Source organism: Myripristis murdjan, chromosome 9 (assembly GCF_902150065.1).
Source record: "Myripristis murdjan chromosome 9, fMyrMur1.1, whole genome shotgun sequence".
Taxonomy (NCBI): Eukaryota; Metazoa; Chordata; class Actinopteri; order Holocentriformes; family Holocentridae; genus Myripristis; species Myripristis murdjan.
In genome coordinates, this window is record NC_043988.1 from 34767075 (window position 1) to 34789273 (window position 22199).

At 42.9% G+C, this 22199-nt stretch overlaps 1 protein-coding gene across 1 annotated transcript in view; it reads left to right on the forward strand.

The window, feature by feature from the left end:
* znf608 (zinc finger protein 608) overlaps positions 1-22199 on the forward strand; it is a 69500-nt gene that overhangs the window by 23184 nt on the left and 24117 nt on the right. The window contains exon 2 of the mRNA XM_030059240.1: positions 15851-16121. Coding sequence (XP_029915100.1) covers positions 15851-16121 — 271 coding nt within the window. The remainder of the gene's footprint in view (positions 1-15850; positions 16122-22199) is intronic.

Consider the following 22199-nt stretch of genomic DNA (forward strand, 5'->3'; position numbering starts at 1 on the left):
AAAAGTGAAAATTCACTTGAAATAAGTGAAAATTAGCTAGAAACAAGAAACAAATTTGCCAGTGAAAAAAGCAAATTTTCACTTGAAACAAGAGACAATTGTCTAAAAACAAGTTACTTCTGAGGTGATCATGTCTTATTTTAAGTGTAATGAGATATTTTGACTAGTAATAAGACATTTTTGACTTGAAATAAGACAAATATTCTTGGTAAGATTTTGAGTTTTTGCAGTGTGAGCGGTCCGAGCTAGTGCTGGTGCTGCTTTCGTCCATGCTCCGTTTGATGACGTATGTGTTTGTGTGTCTGTTGCCATGGATACTGCAGAGAGAGGATTGGACACGGGGTCAAACATGGTGATGATACACATGCGCAGTAAAATCTGTTCTGCACTTCATTCGTCACCTCCAGAGCTGCAGCTCAGTTTACACCGCGCATGTGTAATCCCCCGTTTTTGATCCCATGTCCAGTCCTCTCTTTTCAGTATCGAAGTTATACTGTGAGAGTATAACTTTGTTCACTAGCACCAGAATGAACGCGTTCACGATCACGTTCATGGAAATACAGTTGGTTCAGTTCACGTTCGCCCAAAATATGAACGAGTTCAGGTCCAACACTGTCAGCCACAGAGCGGCTGTGTTTCTGTCCCTCCTGGAAACTCGTCCTGTCCCCTGATGTTCCCCCCACGTGGGACAAACATGAGCAGAGAGAGCAGATTTACTCCAACCAGAGAGAAACCAGCAGATTAACAGTAGGGCTGGGCGATATATCGATATAAAAATCTTATCGATATATTTTTAAATGTGATATGGAATCAGACTATATCGCATATATCGATATAGTTCAGATTTGCGCTGTGATCCTTGCTCTGCTGCGCTGCTGACCTGGAGCTCTCTGCACTGCTCCGCGCGCCCCCCCGCAGGAACAAACACTCCGGCACTCTCGGAGTAATTTTATGGGGCCGGTGCCGTTGTCGCGTGTCTCCACCGCAGGAACTACCCCGAAGGAGAGAGTTCCTGAACTTTGACAGGGGCTAAAAACGGCCCTGCCTCGGGGCAGGGACTCTGAGCAGCCCTGAAAACTCCTGGCTGGGGCAGCGGCTTGGGGTTTACTTGGTGCTGACTGGATTTACTCTCGGTGCGATGTGGTGTCAACAGAAAGCAAACAGCCGGGCGCTGGGCGTCCCTAGCAACACGGCCAACACTACCAAGCTAACGCTAACGTGCTAGCTAACGTTAGCTAACGCTAACAACACACTTTTAGTCGGCATTTTTAGGGACGCTAACGTTAGTTTTAGCGGACGTTAGCTAACGCTAACAACAGGCTTTTTTAACAACACATTTTGATGCCCCGGTCATGGTCGCGCAACCGCCCGGTAACTTTACAGGAACCTTCCTCCTGCTCGGCCCTCTCAGTGGAGACACGGCAGGTGAGAGGGCCGAGCCAGAGGGCGCTCCTGTAGCAGCTCCTGCCCCCCAGATATTAGGGAGTTTAAGCAAAGGCGAATTGTGCGGCAGCTACTGCAACCGGAAATGTCTCTCTCCCGACGCTCTTGCCGTAGCTGTCAGATCCACAGTAGTCATTAAGCAAACTGCTGCAACAGCGGCAGCGTTTTCCTCAGCATTAACGCTGTGCAGTTTTATTAATTAAAAGTATTACACTCATAGTGAGTGTGAATAGTTGTTTTGCTATTCAAATGTATTGTCATTATGCCAAGTGCAGGTAGAGAGCAATACGGAAAGATGTGTGCATTTCGGACAATAATTTAAAGATTTAATTAATAATAATAATAATAATAATAATAATAATAATAATAATAATATATTAATAATAATAATTACTTATTGACAATTAAGCACACATCTGATCGGAGTGTGAAGGGATAGTTCAGTACGTGACCTGCATGATGTGCAAGAACACATTTAATTTCAGAAATACGAGGAAAACTATTTAACTGACACGCCTATATCACGCGTTGTAGCGACTACGTGAGAATGATCCTTTCGTCGTTGTAGATCAGGATACTACGGCAGACAACGCCGGCACGATGTAGCCGCCGCAAAATCCGTCGTTGCTTAAACTCCCTACTACCAGGAACACTGCAGAAGCCCCAGCCACAAGCCATCCACAACCCAATAAAGCTCCAGCCCCGTCATGTCACATTTGGCTTTGACTTAACTGAACATTTGCTCTCACATTGCGGGAAAAATATCGGGATATATATCGTATATCGATATTCAGCCAAAATATATCGGGATATGACTTTTGGTCCATATCGCCCAGCCCTAATTAACAGTTGACATGGTTATTAGGTGCTGATATTTTCCTATTGAACAGATTATTAAAGGTTTACAGCAGCTCTCTCAACCTGAAAATTCCTTCAGATTCGGCCGGTCTCTTCTGATTGAGGCAATAACATGAAGTATTTTTATTCTTATTGGGCTTTTATTCTGATCACTATTGCAATATAACAGTCTGTGTTCACACAGGCGCTGATTTAATGATCGCTTAAGAAAAGAACCTGCTCACTTTTGTTCAGGCCTCCAACACGGCCGCCATCACCTGAAAGACCCTGATCTCTAATCGCTCCGTATGGCGTCTTTGGTGGGTTTAGTTTGTGCAGAATCGGCCTGACCGTTGTTTTTAATGGATCGTTTTGTGTTGAACTGAGAGGAAACAGTGGCTGCTTTGCCGCTGAGGAGCAGGGAGTTATTACGGCGCTGAGTAATGTCCACATTTTCCACTCCGTCTGTCTAAATGCCATTAGAGCCTCTCGTTCACCAGGAAAAGCAAGGGAAGTGGTTTTTGTTTGTGTGTGTGTGCGTGTGTGTGTGTGTGTGTGTGTGTGCTCATGCTGTTACAGAGCGCGGCGACGAGAAAGAGAGACGGGGAGATGAGAGAGGCAGGAGAACGAAAATGAAAAAAAGATGGCTACCGCTCGCAAACACACACACGCACACACACACTTTCTCTTGCACTGTCTCGCACACACATGCACACACACACACACTTATGCACGCACACACACACATGGGCTCCTCTTTCTGCAGCTCAACAATAAAGACAAGGATGATTTCTGTCTGGAAAAAAAAACCTGTCAGTGTGTCAGTGTGTGTGCTCGCTGAGGGGATTTAATAGGAGAGGAGGAGGAGGAGGAGGAGGAGGAGGAAGAGGAAGCGAGAGGAGGCAAGGACAGGGGAAGGGGAAGAGGGAAAATGGAGGAGGAGGAAAGAGGAAGAGGAGGAGGAGGAGGAGATGAAGCAAGAGAGGAAACGAACCCGAGGAGGAAACGAGGCGCCGTGCCGATGCAGATTTTTAGCCTCCGTGTCGTTTCTGAAATTTAATTTAATTACATTTTACATTTTTTTAAGCAGTTTTTTTCTTCCAAATGTTTCCTGATTAATTCATTTATTTTCCTTCTCCTCCTCCTTATTGTTTCTGTCAGCACCTGCCTCAGATATCAGGCTGTTCAGTCGGTCAGTCGTTATCGGCAGATCGCTGTAGAAATATCGTTTCATGTTTTCAGCAGCGAGACGTTCGTTAAGGTCGCCGACCCCCAGCGCTGTGTGTGTGTGTGTGTGTGTGTGTGTGTGTGTGTGTGTGTGTAAATTACTTACTTGCACATAAATCACCCGTTAACACAGAAACCAGAGTTATTATCGTGAACAAACACACATGAGAGAACAAAAACTAGGTGTGACACGTTTTCGACTGAAATAAAAAAACGAGGCTTTACAAAAATAATAAAAAAAAATTAAATAAAATGGTAACTAACAGAAACTGTAAAATTTCACCAAAATAAACTAAAATTACAGAGAAAATGTCTTCAGTTTGAAGTATTTGGTTGTCCATCTGCTCTGAGTAGATACATCGTTGAGTTTTATGACACAAAACTTTTTAACCCCATGTTACAAAATAAAAGACTAAAAATAACAGTGAAACTAATAAAAAACTAAAATGCAGTATTTTGAAGAAATAAAAATGAAACGAGCAAAGCCGCTTTAAAAAGGAACAAAAACTGAAATTGAAAACAAAAAGTACGAAGGAAATAAAAATAAAAAACGAATGAAAACAGCAGGACTGAATGAAAAGCCCGCCTCCGCTTCCTGCTGGCCTCTGATTGGCCGAAAATAACCGGATCTGTGGCGGGAAAATTTACGCCTGAGCAAAGTTGCCAGATTGGGCGCCTCCTGGCTAAGCTAACCACGGGTTTTCCTTTCCTAGGATGGTGACGGAATGAAACGACCAGCCCAAAATGTAAAAACTGTCAACAGGAAAAAGTTTTGACGCCTCCCGGTCCCAAGTTCACATTTCATTTTTTATTATTTTCTGTTTTGCGATGTTAGTTGTAATATGGAGTTTTTGTTTTTGAAATGTGTTTTTTTTTTTTTTTCATTTTAGTTTTTATTAGTTCCAGTGTTAGTTTTAGTCTTTTATTCTGTTATGTGAGGTTTTTGTCAGGGGCAAGATTCATAAATGGCCTAACTATTATTATTATTATATATTTTTTTTTAATTATTGTTATTTTTTTGATCACTTGTTTTGAATGTTTGAGTGTTTTTTTTTCTAATTTTTAAAATTTATTTTACTGTAAATTTATTTTACTGTACTTGCAGTGTACTAAATCTCTCTATTCTTAAACACAACCTTTAGGAAAAAGATATATAAATTTTTTTTTAAAATCATTATTATTATCAGCATTAGTTGTTGTTGGCTTTATTAAAACTCCCTTCTCTTTGAAGTGTTTCCTAATTTTTCGCTGTATTTTATTATGTATATTATTAGTCTTTTTTACATCCTCATCTGAAAAAGACAGAACTTTATGTGATTTCCTGTCGGCTCTTGATATTAAATTTTAATTTGTCCTGTGTGGTCAGAGTCTGAGGCTGAATCCTCGACGCGGAGCGAGTCGCTCGGTGTCGTTCCCGAGCTCCTCCGACGCGCGGAAACACTGATTAAAATTCTTTATTGGCATTTTTAAACACACACACACAATCGAGCTCTGCAGTCGGAGGCACATAGAAATGTGACTGAAGATAAAAAAAAAAAAACAAGGATAGAAACTAAAAAAAAAGTAAAGATTAAAAAAAAAAAAATCCTCCTTTGTTTAATTATAGATTTTAGAGGCGGAATTAATGGAAAGGCGGCCGGCTCCCTCGCTGCTGCTTCCTTGATGAATTTGGGTGAATCCAGCAGGGGAAGGATTCAAGTGCACAGAGTGGGAAACATTAAAAAAAAAAAAAAAAAAAAAAGACCTGACTTGTATTGAATTTTCGCTGCAAACTAACCATTTAATCTCCTGTACATGTGATTTTTTTTTTCCTTTTTTTTCCCCCAGTAACACAATGAAACCAAACAGAGTCTTTGCTTTAATCCAGATTCATCTATTTTAGTGGAGGCAGCAGATGTTTTCTTTTCCTCACCGTGTCTCTGTTTTTTTTTTTTTTTTTTTTTTTTTCGTGTTATTTTAGTTTCTCTCTCTGATTTTGTGATTCGGGCCTTGGTGTGATTTTTCTCCGCCGATCCTTTTGTGTGACTGGAATGAGGAAAAATGCCTCCATCCCTCATTCATTCAGCGTCTGTGTGTGTGTCTTTCATGTTATATTACACAGAGGAGTGTTGGTGTGTGACTGTGTGACGGGGAGGACACACACACACACACACACACACACACACACACACACACACACTTGTCGTTTTCATTATGCCGGCTCGTGGTTTTGTCTTGTGCTTTGTGAGTCTGTAGGTTTCCTAACAGAAGATAAATGCCAGCGTGCGCGCAGGGCTGCAGGGAACATGCATATTTTATTGTTATTTTGGTCTTTGTGTGTTTTGCTCCTGTGTGGTTTCGTTCAAGTCGTAATCCTCGAGATCCTGTTTTTCCTTTTTTTTTCTTTTCTTTTCTTTTTTTTCCCCCTCCGCTCCGTCTCCATCTTTGTGGCTCAGCTCTCATCAGCGCTTCCAGATTCACGACGACGTGTTCACTGTCATCACGTAAAGCCACTGACAGACACGTTCAAATACAGCTTGATAACAAAGGTCAGACTGTGACTAAATAAACCGTCACTGGAAGACTCTCTTGTTGTTTTTTTTGGCCGTTTTTCTCAGCCTCATCCCTCCACGGTTCATTTTGGCAGCTGTGAAGTGAAATGTTAGTCTTTAGGCTTTTGACTAAAATACTTATTAGTTTTAGTCTCAGTTTAGTCGAATGCATTGTTGTGATTTTTCAGTGACTTTTCACACAGATGATTTCAGATTCAGTCTGAACTGCATGTGTTTACTGAAGCAGAGCAGAGGAACAGGAGCTGCTTTACTGCAAACCCACAAACTCGACTTCCTCTCTTCAGCCGTTGTGGCTCGATTTATTTACCTGCTTCACCTGTAACTCAGGAAGGTCAGCGGGAAAGTGTGAACTCAGATCTCTGCTTGTTTTCTTGACTGAGTGTTTGAAGCACACTGAACTCTGTGTGGCTCTGCCCTTATTTAACCAGTTCAACCAATTACAAGGCGGCACACTGAACTCCAGCCAATGACAGGGCAGCACACTGAACTCCAGCCAATTACAAGGTGGCACACTGAACTCCAGCCAATCACAGGGCAGCACACTGAACGCCAGCCAATCACAGGGCAGCACACTGAACGCCAGCCAATGACAGGGCGGCACACTGAACTCCAGCCAATGACAGGGCGGCACACTGAACTCCAGCCAATGACAGGGCTGCACACTGAACTCCAGCCAATCACAGGGCAGCACACTGAACTCCAGCCAATCACAAGGCTGCACACTGTGAGGTTATACTTTGAGAGACGCAGCGGAGGGTGGATTTTTGAACGTCTGACAGTCGACTTATAACAGTTTTGCCTTGTCAGCAAAAACCAAACATACGTGTCGTCACAGTTTTTCTTATCTATGATCTATTTATATCTCGTCTCGTCTTTTTCATGGAAAAAGGTCATTGATGAACATTTTTCATCATCGTCTTTATTGACGAAGTTAACGCTGCTCCCCTCTCCACTGACTTTGTATTGGCTTCACACTGGATGTGGCTGGAAGACGCCGAGTGTTTTGATGGTTTACGTGTGTGTGTGTGTGTGTGTGTGTGTGTGTGTGTGTGTGTCAGAGGTGTAAAAACCCAACGGTGAAAAACAAACCGTTCAACACACAGCACACCTACAAAGTGCAGTAGGGTCGTCACACCCCTCATATATATGTATTTGTGTATCGACACTCAGCATCCGCTTTATCAGCTCCACCTGCATAATCTAATCTAATCTAATCTAATCCAGCTGTTGTGCCATAACGTTTCCTCTCCTGCTGCCTGTAATGCTCAGCTTGTCTTGTTGTCACGGTAACAGAGGTGTTCATTCACTTCTGTGTTTGGCATTGAGCTCATAGTTAGTGCTGCTGTTGGACTGGACTGCATTTTACTGAGGTGTTTCCACTATTCTGTCCCCCCTTATTGTATTCAAATAGGAAGGACAAAAAAACTAGAAACCCCTCTCAGTATAATGCAGTCCAGTAGCAGACCTCTGCAAACTACAACCCCAGTAATAAACACAGAATTAAAGTGACACATTCTGCACAATGTCAACACAAAGTGAACATGATAAACTTTGTTAAAAGGTAGAGTTTATGGCAGAGCTGCTGTTAGATGGACAGGTGGAACCTCCTCTACCTTTTGAGGTAAAATTAATATTTAATAATTATTAAATCCGTGAAGTGTGGTGATGTCTGCACCCCTAGCGGACTTTCTGCAAGTTTTTTTCCTCTGTGGTTGCATCCCGGAGATCACCTGTCAATCAAACAGTGTGGGCGGGACTTTGTTTTTCCTGTTGATGGAGTTTGAGTTTCTCTTTTCTTTGTCTGGCGGCTATTGCTGCACATGCCAACTACCATGTTTTTCATCTTCTGTTTATTACAAACAAACCAGAAACGTAAAAAGTGTCAGTTCCTATGCAGCAGGAAAGAGCCACCAGATGAGCGGTTAGAACAGACAGTGGAAATTATAGGACGCTTATCAATATGCAGTGTAATAAATTGACAAACCGCCGCTCTGAGTGACTCCACGTGATACAGGATGAGGTTCAACACGAAGCCTCACGTCTTCTCTTTGATCAGACCGGAGAGTTTTTTCTCGTCGGAGCAGGAGGTCAGAGGGCGCCGGCACCGCTGCACCGCTCGCCTTCCAACAACGACTCCAAAGGCAGCCAATTAGTGTTAACCAGCGAACCTGGAGCAGCAAAGAGGATGAAAGAGGCTGAAAATAAAAACTGAGGGCAGGACAGTTAGCGGGGCTCTGTGGGCTGCTGAGGAGAGGAGGAGGAGTTTGCTCTGAAATAGATCAAGGACTTGTTTTATCATCTTTACATTTTTTGTGTGTTATTGATATAATATAATATTAATTACTGCTTGTTTTCAGTGTTGCTGTTTTTATCTGGACCCCAGGAAGATTAGCGACCACCTTCTGGAAGCTGATGGGGACAGTAATAACTGATAACGTGCATTTAATGGTGTCATAACAGCCGAATTAGGTGCATTTCCCTGTGAAGTTTTTGTGATGGCAGCTCTTCACTGAAAAGAGTCCCGGTACCCATTTTTTTATGTGTGCAGTTTTTTTTATCCAAGTGCTATCAGGTCATTTCTTCCTGGCGTAAGGTTACTATGTGGAAATTTCCTGCAGACGCTACCTGCCGGATCTACTTTCCAACTTAAATAGGAAAATAACAAGAAAAGAGGTGTTTAAATTCTTCAAAAAATGGGTACCGGGACTTGTTGTTGTTGATATTGTCATTATCCACTTTGCCAGTGTTGGTTTCTGACTGATAATGTGTATTTAACGGTGTGACAACAGTCGGATTAGGTGAGCCTGAGCCTGGCCTAATGCAAGCTGCAGCATTTGAGCAAAACACTGAAAATAACTTAAAATAAAAACGTGATCACAGGCTCAGCTCTTCAGCCTGCACCCGGGGCCGAGGCAGGTCGCTTCATCACTTTACATATTTTCTGGGGATCCAAACTGGCAACCGTGGAGTCGGAGGCCCGCCGCTGTAGCGCTCGGGTCGCCTGCAGTCGTTGTTGTGTTGTTGTGTTTTCAGCCCGTGTGCTGCAGGATTTTTAATTAAGAAACTGTGCGAGAAAAGATAATTTGGCAGGAGCGTTTAAAGGCACAAGGGAACAGGGTTTGTTGTTTTTTTATGGTTATTTTGCTCTGTGATTTGCAGTTTGTGTGTGTGTGTGTGTTGCGATGGAGTGTTATTCTGGGCGTTAATGGCGGTGCAGAAATCACAGGGGAGTGCGCATCTTCTTTTATATTTAATTTGCTTTGTGATTTGGTATAGAAAGCCTGTGTGGGGGTTTTGTCAGTAACTGTGTGTGTGTGTGTGTGTGTGTGTGTGGGAGTGAACAGACGGTTCAGAAAGCACAGAAGACCTGCTCTCTTTTGTTTTAGTGCTGTTTTTTTTTTGTTGTATTTTTAACACGGGCACGGTGGCTCTCAGCCTTGTTGGTGTCTGGGAGCCCACATGGATCCACATCAGGCCGCAGGCACATAGCTGACGGATCCCATCTGATAAACTGAGTTTTTCCAGAAGTGTCTGTGCTGTAGACTGGCAGAATAACAGGGAAACGTGTGAAACCTGTGAACACAACAGTCATTCTTATGCCTTCTGTCATCGGGAACTTCTAGATAATTTTATTTATAAGCACATTTTACAAATCAAAACATGATAAAATGTAAACAGTTGATAAATGATTGAAACATACATGCAGATTAAAAAAGAATGCTTTCACAATACAGCAAGTGAGCTCTCAGCTGCACATTAAAGGAATCAATGATGAAATGATAATCAGAATCAGAAACACATTATTGATCCCCGAGGGGAAACTGGGACAGCCGCAGCTGCTCAAATTCTCAAGAGAACAGTATATTATAAGCATAAGTGAGATTAGAAGAAATAGAAAAAAAAAAAAATAGAAATACTAAAATTTGTGCATTAGAAATTTGCTAAACAAAAGGTGCATTATGTGTAAATATGCACACTGATCCTGCAAATATTACAACGATAAATATAGAAATAAGAAACTGAGCGTATGTAAAAAGTCTGCTTATATACACCTTAAATACACAGGGATGCTGCACTGCATGAACTATTTCACAGTTAAATGGTTAAATAAGCAGGTGAAGAGTAAAAAGTGAAATAATAGTGAAATTAAAATATTCCTTCGACACCAGATTGAGAAGCACATAAATAATATATTTTTTATTTATTTTTTTTTTTTTTACAGCAGCTGGTGAGATTTTTGGCAGATTTAGGGGAATTCAGCCTTTAACGCTGCAGGTGTTGATGCCTTGCTCTACGAGTTGAGCTGCACACGTGATTGAACCTGCAACCCTGCCACGCTATGTCAGAACATCAGAGCCTTTTCAAAACAAAAGCACAGAGCAGCCTGGCTCTCTGGTTTTCCTCTCCAGAAGAAGCAGAGAAAGAAATTCACTTCACGTCAGATTCACAGAGCGATCCTGCGCGAGAAACTGATTGATCTTCATTAAAAAAAAAAAAAAAAAAAAGAGAGAGAGAGCAGAGGACGACTCCTTCATCCGTCAGCCTCGGCTCGTCCGGGCTGACGGAGCGCCGCTGCTTTTCTCCGGTGTTTACAGACCCGGCGTCGCCAGCAAGCGGAGAAATCACTCAAGAATATCACGCGGCGAGATCTGTCAAGCCCGTAATCTTTATTGAGTCATAACGCGGAGAAAAAAACTCTTTCATTGCTGATTGCCGCTGCTCTCTCAGCAGAATTATTTCCCTGTGCAGTTGTAATTGGGAGCGTAATGAGCGGCGAGGAGAAGAGAAGGGCTTTTAAAGACGCCGCTGGCTCAGTGTTTCAGTGCAAGTAACCATAGTGATGACAATGGCTAAGATCACTTACAGGCTGTGGAAAATGGGGTTTCATTTCTTTTGTGAAGAAAAAAAAACACGTCTCATATAATACTGGTGTTTTTACTCTGTTAGGTGGAGGCATGGTTCAGTTTGAGCGTGATGGCGTTCTGCAGGGGGAACGTTACAAAGGTTGGCAGGGGCGTTGTTTCAGCAAAATGCGGCACGACGTCACAGAAATACTCAGAAATACACTGAAAATATGGACTTACCTAAAATTTCATTTAAAAGCCGAGTCCCTTTGGTTGGTTGTATCTGCGTTTTTTGACAAATAAAGGCGGCTCTCAGCTCGAGGCCGGGTTGAAATTAGGGATGTCACGATTATTTGATTTCACGAATATCTGCGATTTTAAACTCCATGGTTAATTATTCGTGAAGGTTCCTAAACACCGTCACTTTCCTAAGATCATGCTGGACGCGGAACCATAAGCAGCGCAAGTCGCACGGAACCAAAACAACTGCAAACTGCAAAAAAAAAAAAAAAAACTGGGTTCGCCCAGATATTTCTCTGGATCCAATAGAAATGCAGCTTTCGTTCTCAACCACACTAACTAGGCCTACTAGCCAATCAGAAGTAGGGCGGGGGCGGGACTTGGTTGTTGACAATCAGGCGCTCCGTGTGCCGTTGAAAGTGAGTCTCGTTAGCCTTCAGTGACGCACCAGACATATACCGGTATGTCTATGGTGACGCACTGCAACCCACAGGATGGACCGCAGGTTCATGAAGCCCGGGGAAGACAGCAAACATGTCTCTTAAACCGATGATGTCGGCGCCGACAGGATTCGGCATGCCTACTTTACATATCTTTATCTCCTAGACCGTTTATGACATACCGACATACAGAAACTTAAAAAAACGTCGGAAACTGGAGAAACAGAGCTTTGCGCCTATATACAGTACCATTACGGTAACTCCTTAGGACTACTGACACTTCAATCGTCCAATCACAGAAGAGTCCCCGTTAATGGTGCGACCGAATTTTTTTTTTTTTTTCGGTTTCTAAAAGCCGGAGAACCGGAGCTTTCCGATGGTGTGCAAAAGCACTCACTCATTGCACAATTCTACAACCATAAAAAGCATGTAACATTGTAACATTGTAATTTATTTTCACTGTTACAGTGTTATTTATGTTTCAAAGGGCAGCTAAATATTATTTTTGTTATGTTGGCATGGAAATAAATGAAACATGAAGATCTATAAGGAGTGTTCATGTGATACATATAAATGTATAGTGTGTCACACTATACATTTATAGTGTGAAATTAATTAATATATAATAATCGTAAAATCGTGATCATTTCTCTGACAATAATCGTACCAAGAAAATCTATAATCGTGACATCCCTAGTTGAAATTAACTGTTTTTTGTTTTTTTGGGGTTTTTTTCTACTACGGATGCAGTTTTGTTTTTATTTTTACCATAATTTGACATCAATCAGTTGGTGTTATTTGGTCGCCTAATTTTTGTAATATTCAAATCAATACTTATTGGTTTGAAGTCACAATGTGATAGCATTCCCTGTGTGTGCTGAGCAGGGTTTTGTCCAAAAGGAATGAAAGGCAGGTCTGTCCTGCATATGGAGCGGCTGGATTCAGTGAGTGAGGCAAATAAAAGCCCGAGGCTGTTAATGGAAGTTTTAAGGTGTTTAGTGCAGGACTCGGTCTCTGAGCAGCCAGAGCAGACGGGGCTTCTGTGCTTCTGAAAAGTGTTTTAACAGTCGACTGAGAGAGAGAGCAGTAAAAACGGCTTTTATCTGATTTATTTTGGCGCAGATTTCAGCACCATGGACAGAGAGCGGAGGTCCAAACATCAGTCGTTTGTTAAAACTGTGGAAAATAAAGAAATGCATTGGATTAGATGCTCATTTCTAGCAGGTAATGAAGGGATGTTTAAAACACAGCGAAAGAAAAGACAAATTGGATACAAAATAAGCAAATTTATTGCAGTTTCAAGGTGCTGAGCCTTTGTTGTCTCATTTGCTGAGCGGCATTGATCCAGTGAAGGAGGCCGACTCAAAGCAGAGCGACTGAACCGGCTTACCTTTCAGTTCAGTCCCAGCAAACCTGCTGCCTGCCGCTCACACACACTTGGACGTTACGCAGAGGTAATCCATTTTGTGAATCGTGTAGCTTTTGTCTGCAAAAAAACCCCAACAAAAACAAAAAACACACCCTTTACCTGGCAGCTCAAGTCTCACATCTTCCTGACAGCCAAACTTAGGTAGATGTTTGGGTGCGCTTGTTGTTAACTCCGGTCTCCTGGATGCACGGTCGGTCAGTTTACTGCGTCGTCTGGATTTTAATTTGATTTGATTTATTTATTTTTTGAAAACAGGGACAAGGTACAGGGGACATTAACCCGAAAGGGAGAGATGCACTGTACAAGGCTATAGCCCTAGAGCTAATTTCCACCCTTAGTCCCTGAACAAACAAATGTACAATCATTAAAATATTGTAAACTAATAAACCATCGGCCATAGTTACTTACAAAGCTAATACAAATCTCAGACCCTTAAAACCCAAAATCCCCCCCCCGCATGTGCTTACACACACACACACACACACACACACACACACACACACGCACACAGCCGCAGGTGCGACTACAGGTGCGAGCAGCTCTGGTGTGACAGTAGCCACTGCTTTGTTAAGCGGGAAAAAGTGTGTAGATTTGTTGTGGTTGTGAGTTTGGTTTTATGGCAGTGAAGATGAAAGACGATTTACCAAAAGCAGTCTTACGTTGTGGGATCCTGCACGCCCCCTGAGTAGTTGATCTAGTGGCTCGGGTCATTATTTCAGAGTTCAGAGTCACAAACTGTCTCAGAGGGGGAGGAGCATCATTATGGATGATCTTAAACAATAGACAAACATTTGAGTACATAATCAAATTTTCAAAAGTCAGCATATTATACTTATCAAGGATATGACAGTGATGATAGTTTCGGGATTTCTTATCATGGGTTTTGAGGGCGTTTTTGTATAGTGATTCAAGAGATCGTTGTGTTGTTTTGCCTGCTTGCGACCAACTTGACATGCAGTAAGAAAGGTGAGAGAGTATCATTACATTCAGGTATGTATTTGATGCTTCAAGTGTCAGAGAACTCCTTATGTGTCGGTAGTTAGCCATGTTGAACTTCAGCGAGTTAGCTAGTTTTTTCGCGTGCTTCTTAAAGCTTAAGGTCGGGTCAAGTGTGACTCCTAAATATTTAATTTCACGTACATTCTTAATAGTTTGCCCATTTACATAAATATTTGGGCAATCTCTCAACTCATAACGGTTTGTGAAATACATGCTTACAGTTTTGCTCACATTAAGGGTGAGACAAGAGTTGTGTAGCCACTGAGCGACATTATCCATTGCGTGTGTAATGCGTCCGAAATGCAGGACGCGTAACAGTCCACATCACTGCATACCTGAGTGACACCTGTGCTTGTTGGGGGGGGGGACAAGAGACAGAAGAATTTCCCTTCAGCAAGTCTTGGTTTGGGCACCAAGAGTGATGCCCAAGTGATGGCTCATCAGCAAAATCACTGAACTAAGAGCCGAGACGAGCAGAGAGGAACTTTGACCAGAGACAATGTCAGACCTTCACAGTTTGGTGATCAAAATCTGCACTATTTATTGGAGCTGTTTACTTTATCATTATAATGTCTATGTAGCAGTCATGCTAAGGCCTATAGCACATGGTAGTAATGCGGTTTATTTCTAAAACCACACGATCATCATCTCTTTCAAGCTTAAGGTGGCTAAAGTCAATAAATAATCAACATATTGTTCAAGTAATGTTGCAGGAGATTTAGGGGACACACTGTTCCGTTGTTACCGTCTCTCTCTTGTTTCCTTGTTTGTTAAAAGCCAGAAGTGGCAGGAAGAAATAATAATTTGTGTTGCTTCATATCACTCTGGAAGGGCTCCAGCGATGCCGCCTTATTATTTGCACGACTGTTGATTTTACTAAATTGCTGCGAATAAAAGTGGCATCTAATTGGCTAAATTGCAAACTGTGGATTTTAATTAAGATAATATCCAGCTGTACGCGATGGCTGGATCCAGAACATATTCATATTCATGTTCATATTCATGTTCACTTTTGAAATAGACTGATGAATCAAGGTGGAATTAAATGAAAGGGAGATGCAGGTGTAAGGGAGGAGACGAGAAAAAAAGGAAGGAGATCGTTGAGATGTGCAAAAAAGCAAGTGCCATTTGATATTATTAGACAGTGAAGATTGTAAAGTGTGTGATGTGACATTTGAAGAACAAGTCTCCTCTTCCAGCTCCTCCTGATGCAGCAGGATCCCACATTCACATATCAGCGGCTGGAACTCACCAAACTAATAGAAAGACAAAGATATTGTTATATTTTTATCTCATTTCCCCCTCTCTCTCCTCCTGCAGGGGTGGATCTCAGTTTGCTCCAACTGAAACTAAACTGAATTAACGAGTTAATAAACCCCAAAGATAAAAGCCAATTAAATCGACCTGAACAGAATTAAAGTGAGCTGAAACTAAAACAACAACAATCTGCAAGAGTCTCACGCTGCAACTATCATCATTATTACTGTTGTCAGTTTAATGTATTATATTTGTCAGATTAATTGTTTAGTTTGTAAAGTGTCAAACATAATGCAGAGGCCTGATGGGAAATGATCAGAGCCCAAAGTGACGGCTTCAAGTGTCTTCCTCAGTCTGAGCAGCAGCCAAAAACCTAAAGTATTAATGTTATAATTACATAAAGAGAGAAAAAGAAGAGTCCTAACATCGTAATGATCTCAGTGAAGCTGGAATCCACTCTGATGGTTTTAACTGATAAATGACGAAAACAATTTAGATTATTGAAATTATAATTAATTCTCTGCTGCCGACTGATTAATCCACAAATTATTTCAGTGTGATAACTGTGCCTCTCTCCTCCAGGTGGATCCCATGTTCACAGTGCCAGCACCCCCGGCTCCGGGCCACCCGGGGGCCCCGGGGGCCTCCCTGCCCTCGGCCCCCTCCTTCTCCCCTCCGGCCCTGCCGCCCTCCAACCCCAAGCAGCTGGCGGTGAGGACGAGGTCCATCGGCACCAACACGCAGGACGGAGGGCTGGCGGGGGGGCTGGAGGGCGACTCGGCCTGCCTGGGGCCCTGCCAGCCCGGGACCAGCGTCAACCTGGAGGGCATCGTGTGGCACGAGACCGAGGAAGGTGAGACTCCTTTAACCCTCTGACCTGCTTCTGATGTTGGCTCTTGTTGGAAAAGAGACTGAAAGCTGATGTTTCCCCTCAGCAGCTGTGAAAGTCCTGGTGTAAAAATCTGCTTCACTGGTGAAACAGCTGTTAAAGTAAAAGCTGGTTTTTAGAAAAGAGAACAGCACGGTCCTTTCCATGAGATTATAAATAAAACAACAAACACAAACAAATAAAACACATAAATAAAACACAAACCAGTTCAAACTGGATTCTATGAAGTGGAAAAATGAGACGTGACAACAGGAAGGTGACAAACCGTGAGGGCAGGTTCCTCTCCTCTCCTCTGCAGACCGACTGGAAACACAGTTTGTCTCGTTCTGAGGTTAAATCTGATCTCTGGGCTGGACTTTCCAACAGAGGCGAGAGCAAAACTGCAGCAGAAACTCACTGAAGGAAAAGAACAATCACTGACTTAAAAAAAAAAAATCCCAAAAAAGTTTAGGTGCTCCTCGACTCGACCCACGGACCCCAAGTCCAAGAGAGTTTGTCCTACAGGGCCCCTGATCTGGGGAAGAAAAAACAAACAAACAAACAAACAGAAAAAAACATTTTGCTTGAGGTGTAAATGGTTTAGCCTTTGAAATCTGAGCAAATTCACTTTGATTTCACCAGAAAAAACAAAATAATAATAATAATAATAATAATAATAATAATAATAATAAAATAAAAAGAAAGAAAAAAATAAAGAATATTTCAAACAATTTCAAGAAAACTATATCACAAAACTATATGAATTAATAATACAATATAATATCATATTATTATTATTGTCAGATTTCTTGTGTTTAAATATTTTCACAAGCATTTAAATGATTCCTCATTTTTCTGAGGACCCCGTGGAGGGCCGCGGACCCCACTTTGTAAACCGCTGCAGGGCTGCATGTTGCGTGTTTGTGTTGAGGTGTGTGACAGCAGATTAACAGACTAACAGATTAAATGTGGAAACAGTGGAAGAGAAGAGCGGCGGCACTTGGAGGTGCACAGCCAGCGAGCCGCAGCGTCTCCAGGTGGCGAGGCACTCCCGTCCGGCCCGACTGAGGTCAAACACGGACGGGTCAGAGAAGCGTCGCCGTGACCCAGCGAGGGCCGAGACGCCTGAACGCATCAGAGGCGTTTCTGGACGTCCTGCTTGAACACGCCGGGTTGTGGAGGAGCTCTGAATGGTCCACATTCAAATCCACACACAGCTTCAGTCTGGTTTGGTTCAGCTGAATAAACCTCGTTACAGAGGGACAGCAGGTCGTTTCCAGCGATATCGATCCTGTCCACATCAGACATGTCTGTATTTTTCAGACCTCAGTGAGTTTTAGTCAAACACAGAGCTTCTCTGATAAATGTAATCCCGTTCAAATGGAAACTTTTGCATGGAATTTAAGAGTTTAGTCAAAAACTGTCTCAGGATCTGGGGCCAGATGTATGAAACTGTTTGTGTGTGTGTGTGTGTGTGTGTGGGCAAAGCCAGAAACATGCACACACATTCTCATCATTAATTAAAAAAATAATTATATTAGAATGCTTAAGCTGGACTCAGGAGTTTAGGTCGGCCGTCTCCAGCGTCTCGTACAGTCGACAAAAAGAGTCACGAGACGATTTCCCAAAGTCGGGGTCCTTCTGTCTCTCTGCCTCTGAACGCACCAAAACATTTATTAAAGGCGTCGTGTAGCTGAGAGTCGGTCGCTGAGCTGCAAATGGAAAATGTGGTGAAACTTAGAAAGTTATCCGAGTAAAGCAACAGGAGCCTCCAGCGAAACGTGTCGCTGCTTTCCAAAAAAAAAAAAAACACAACAAAACAAAACACCTTCCCCTGAACCTTCAGCTTATACAAGAGAACCGCCGGGGCAACAGGCTGACAGCTCCACGTGTGTGTGTGTGTGTGTGTGTGAGAGAGAGAGAGAGAGAGAGAGAGAGAGAGAGATGAAATTTACTCATGTCTGCCTTGCAGCTGAGGACGACGCTCAGAGGTTTCAAATGAACCTTTATGAGCGTGTCGTCGGCAGGCAGAGCGAAGGGGACGTTTGATTCGCTGGTTTTCACGGCTAGCGTACCTGACACAGGTGTGCACGCCGCCGGGCGCTGCTCACCGCTGCTCTCCGCTCTCCTGATCGATTAGATTGAGATTAGACTGAAGTGGCTCGGGTTCCTTAGAAACGCCCACCAGACACATCAGCAAACAGAACCTGACGCTGCTCAGACGGTCAGCCACACACCGGGAAGTAAAGGTGCTACCTGCAACCAAACATGATCCCTTGATGATGGTTGATGCCACAGAGGATCCACTTTAACTTCCACAAAGACCCTTTTAGCAAGAGGTTCCTTAAAGAACCCCGAAGGTGCCTCAGAGAGACAGAAAGGTCTTTGTTTAGACTGAGAACCTGCAGGCACATGGCTCTCTGCTCACATTCTCAAGAGAAAATATATTAAAAAAAGAGTGAAGTTAAAGAAAAAATAGAAATAAGAAATGTAAAAATATGTGCATCAGAAAAAAAAAATGCGTGTATTATGTTCATTATGCATGAATATGTGCATTAATCCTACATAAATCCTACAACGATAAATACAGACATAGGAAATTGAGCATATCTTAATGTATTAATGGAAACTAGTTGCAGATTATTACTCAGATAATCTGAAGTGTCAGTTTAAGCATCAGAGCTGCTTGAGGGGCTCTGGGATTAGGAAGCTGTTCCTCCTCCCCGCTTCCAGACGCCTCGTCGTTTCTGATTAAATTAAATCAAAGGCGTTAGAGGTGGATGGACTGAAACCTGCTGATCAAATCATAGCCCTCTTTTTTTTTTTTTTTTTTAATCTGACCGGCTGCCCGGGGGAGAGCAGCTCCTGGCGGCGCTCGAACCACCAACCCGTCGGGCATCACAGCGTCACCTGGGGCCGCCGGGCGTCTGATCAGAGGCCCCTCCCCCCCGACGGCGCCGCTCACCGGCCTCGCAGCTCCAAACTTCAGCCTGATAAAATAAACCAACACTCTGCCAAACGCCGGGCCTCTGAGGTGCAGCGCTCAGGGTTTGTTTTTTTTTGTTTGTTTGTTTGTGTCCCGGGCCAGGATGAATTAAACACCGCTCCTCTTCACTCAGACAGCAAGAACACAAAGACAAAAACAACTTCACAGCGCCGGGGAATTCAACTTACAGAGGAACGCAGAGAGAACCACACACAGGAAAATAAAGGTGCTCACTGGAACCAGAAATGGTTCTTCAGAGTGAAGTGCCATGGAAGAACTGAGTTTGGTTCCACACACAACCTTTCAGCCAAAGGTTCTTTAAAGAACCAGCGACACAAGTGGTTGTTGTCCGGTTCTCCACGTTCCTTGTTCCTTCACTGGGTTCCAGACGAGCTATTCAAAATGTTTTCTGATGGTTTATAGAGCGAGACATTAATCCATTCACTGAGGAAATAATCTGCACATTAATCCACAAGGAAAAGAATTATTAGCTGCTGCCGCCACCAAATAACTCCAATAAACATGAAGAACCTTTAGCACTTTAAAGAACCACAGAGAGTGTGTGAGGAACCAGCCCCTAAAGAAAGAGGTTCTTCAGCTGCTGGTGGTTATTTTTGTCCTCAGGACTCTGACATGAAAAGAGTTTTTAATTTGTGTTCAGTGAGGAGTTGTCCAGGTGTCGTAACAAAATGGAAAGTGTTGAGGTTAAAACATAATATTAAAATAATCACTTGGACAGATTATGATACGATGTCCAGTGAATTTGAAACCCGAGCAAAGTCACTCGATTTCTTGTGAAATCAATGAGTTAGTAAGAAATTGTAATAAATAATTTAGTCCCTCGATATTATGTAGGAAATTAATAAATTTTTATTTATTTTTTTTTTTAAATCAAAGTTACATATTAAAAGGTCAGATCAGTGATGAGTGGATCAGATTTCTGTCTTGTGTTGAAATGCCTGTGAAAGCCTGAGGCTGCATTCAGAGGCAGGGAAATTAAAATGAAATTAAACGACTCCTCATTTTGCTGAGGACCCCCCGGAAGACCCTCAAGGACCCCCGGGGGTCCCCGGGCCTGACTTTGAAAACCACCGCGCTGAAATAAAATTAACAAATATGGTAAAATGTTGATTAAGATTTTAGGATTTCTGAGATTTGAGCTAAAGCTGCTGTATGATGATGTAATAAACTGCGACAGTGTGTTTTGTGTAAAATGGACGAAGATACAGAGAGAGGAGAAACTGAAACCTGAGATACAGGCAGGGATGGAGGGATGGAAAGAGGGAGAGAAACAAGAGGGAGATTTTTTTTCTTCCAGTGAGTTCCTGAACAGGAGGAGAGAAGGAGAGAGAGAGAAGAAGAGAGAGAGAAGGAGAACAGAGGAGAGGAGAGTCTGTGTCTTTCATCTTTTTCATTTGGAGAGGCGGCGAGCGGAGAGAAAGCGACGCTGTCAGAGACTCAGAGGGAGAGAAAAGACACAGAAAAAAAAACGAGTGTTTTTCCGCCTTTTTAATTTGACTTTATTCTTTTATCTGGACTCCGCCGCTCCGGGACTATCCTTCAGAAGGCGTAGTGATAACCGGACCTCCCTCCACTGGCAGCGGAGGGATACGAGGGAGACGAGACGCCGGGTGCATATTGATTAAGCAGAATGCTAATTGGAGAGAGAGAGAGAGAGATAGAGAGAGAGAGCGAGGAGGAGGAGGAGGAAGAGAGGACGACCATTTTGCCGTTTGATGAGAAATGAGAAATCAAATCAAAGTGGCTGCAGGCTCGGGGCTTCATCCTGCCTCCCGGCTCTCACGCTCATCCTCTGATTTCTGACGTGAATCGGCGCTAAACGAGGATTTTTCAGGAGACGGTGCTCATCAGCCACTCGGACACGCGTTAAAACAATCAAATAATCTTTTATAATCTTAATTTATGTTTGTTTCCACATTAAAGAGGCAGTAACTCGACCATCACACCTCAGCGCGAGGCCGGTGATGAATCGATCGCTGCTAAACATTTATTGATGAACCGGGCGGCTGCTGAGATTTCTGCCTTTCAAAACTCATTTTGCCCACCGTGTTTTTCCTTCTTTACACATTTTCACCGCTTCATGTCTCAGCTCCTCCAGGAGAGTTCTGCCGAGGCTGAGGGGCTCCAGGCTGGACTCGACGTTTGATTTGTTCACGACCGTCAGGGTTTTCATGAAGCTGCTGGCTAACTAGCTTTCCTAGATGGGGCTTAACAGGATGTTTCACTCGCATTTGGCCCTAAAAACTGATGTGCCAAGTGGAAACATAAAGATTACAGAGATTATAATCCACCGTTATCGTTTGTTAAAAGCATTAACGTGTCAGCCAAATGATTTTTAAGTGGTAACGTTAGCTCAGGTTTACAGCACAGGCTAAATGTCTGTTTGCTGAAAGCCACTTGTTTACAGTCCCATTTAAATTCATAGCATTTCCTGCTTCACAATAAAAGCCTCCCACTCATTCACTGATGGAAAGCTTTTAATGTGAAAAAGCAGCCTTTGCCTCAAATAGGCATGGAGCAGTGTGAGATTTTTTTGGTGGCACAGACGTGTGTCCCTTAGTGCACGCGCACACAGACACACACGCACACACACACACACACACACATACAGACACACACACACACACACACACACACACACACACAGACACACACGTGCTGTCAGCTGGAAGGCTCACAACCTCATTTAGATAATTCAGCATCTGACTCAGTAACCCCGCCGTTACAGGGCTGAGTGTGTGTGTGTGTGTGTGTGTGTGTGTGTGTGTGTGTGTGTGTGTGTGTGTGTGTGTGTGTGTGTGAAAGCGCCAGCCTGGACATGTTAGTTTTCACGATGTAAAGCCATAGAAAGTCACTTAGAGTAACGTAACGTAAAACATTGTGAGAGCAATGAAGTGCCCTGATCAAGTCTTATGGAAACAGCATCATTATTATTATTATTGTTGTTGTTGATGTAGCAGTAGTAATAGTAGTAGTAGTGGTAGTAGTAGTAGTAGTAGTGGTGGTAGTAGTAGTAGTAGTAGTAGTAGTAATAGTAGTCAGTAGTGGTAGTAGTA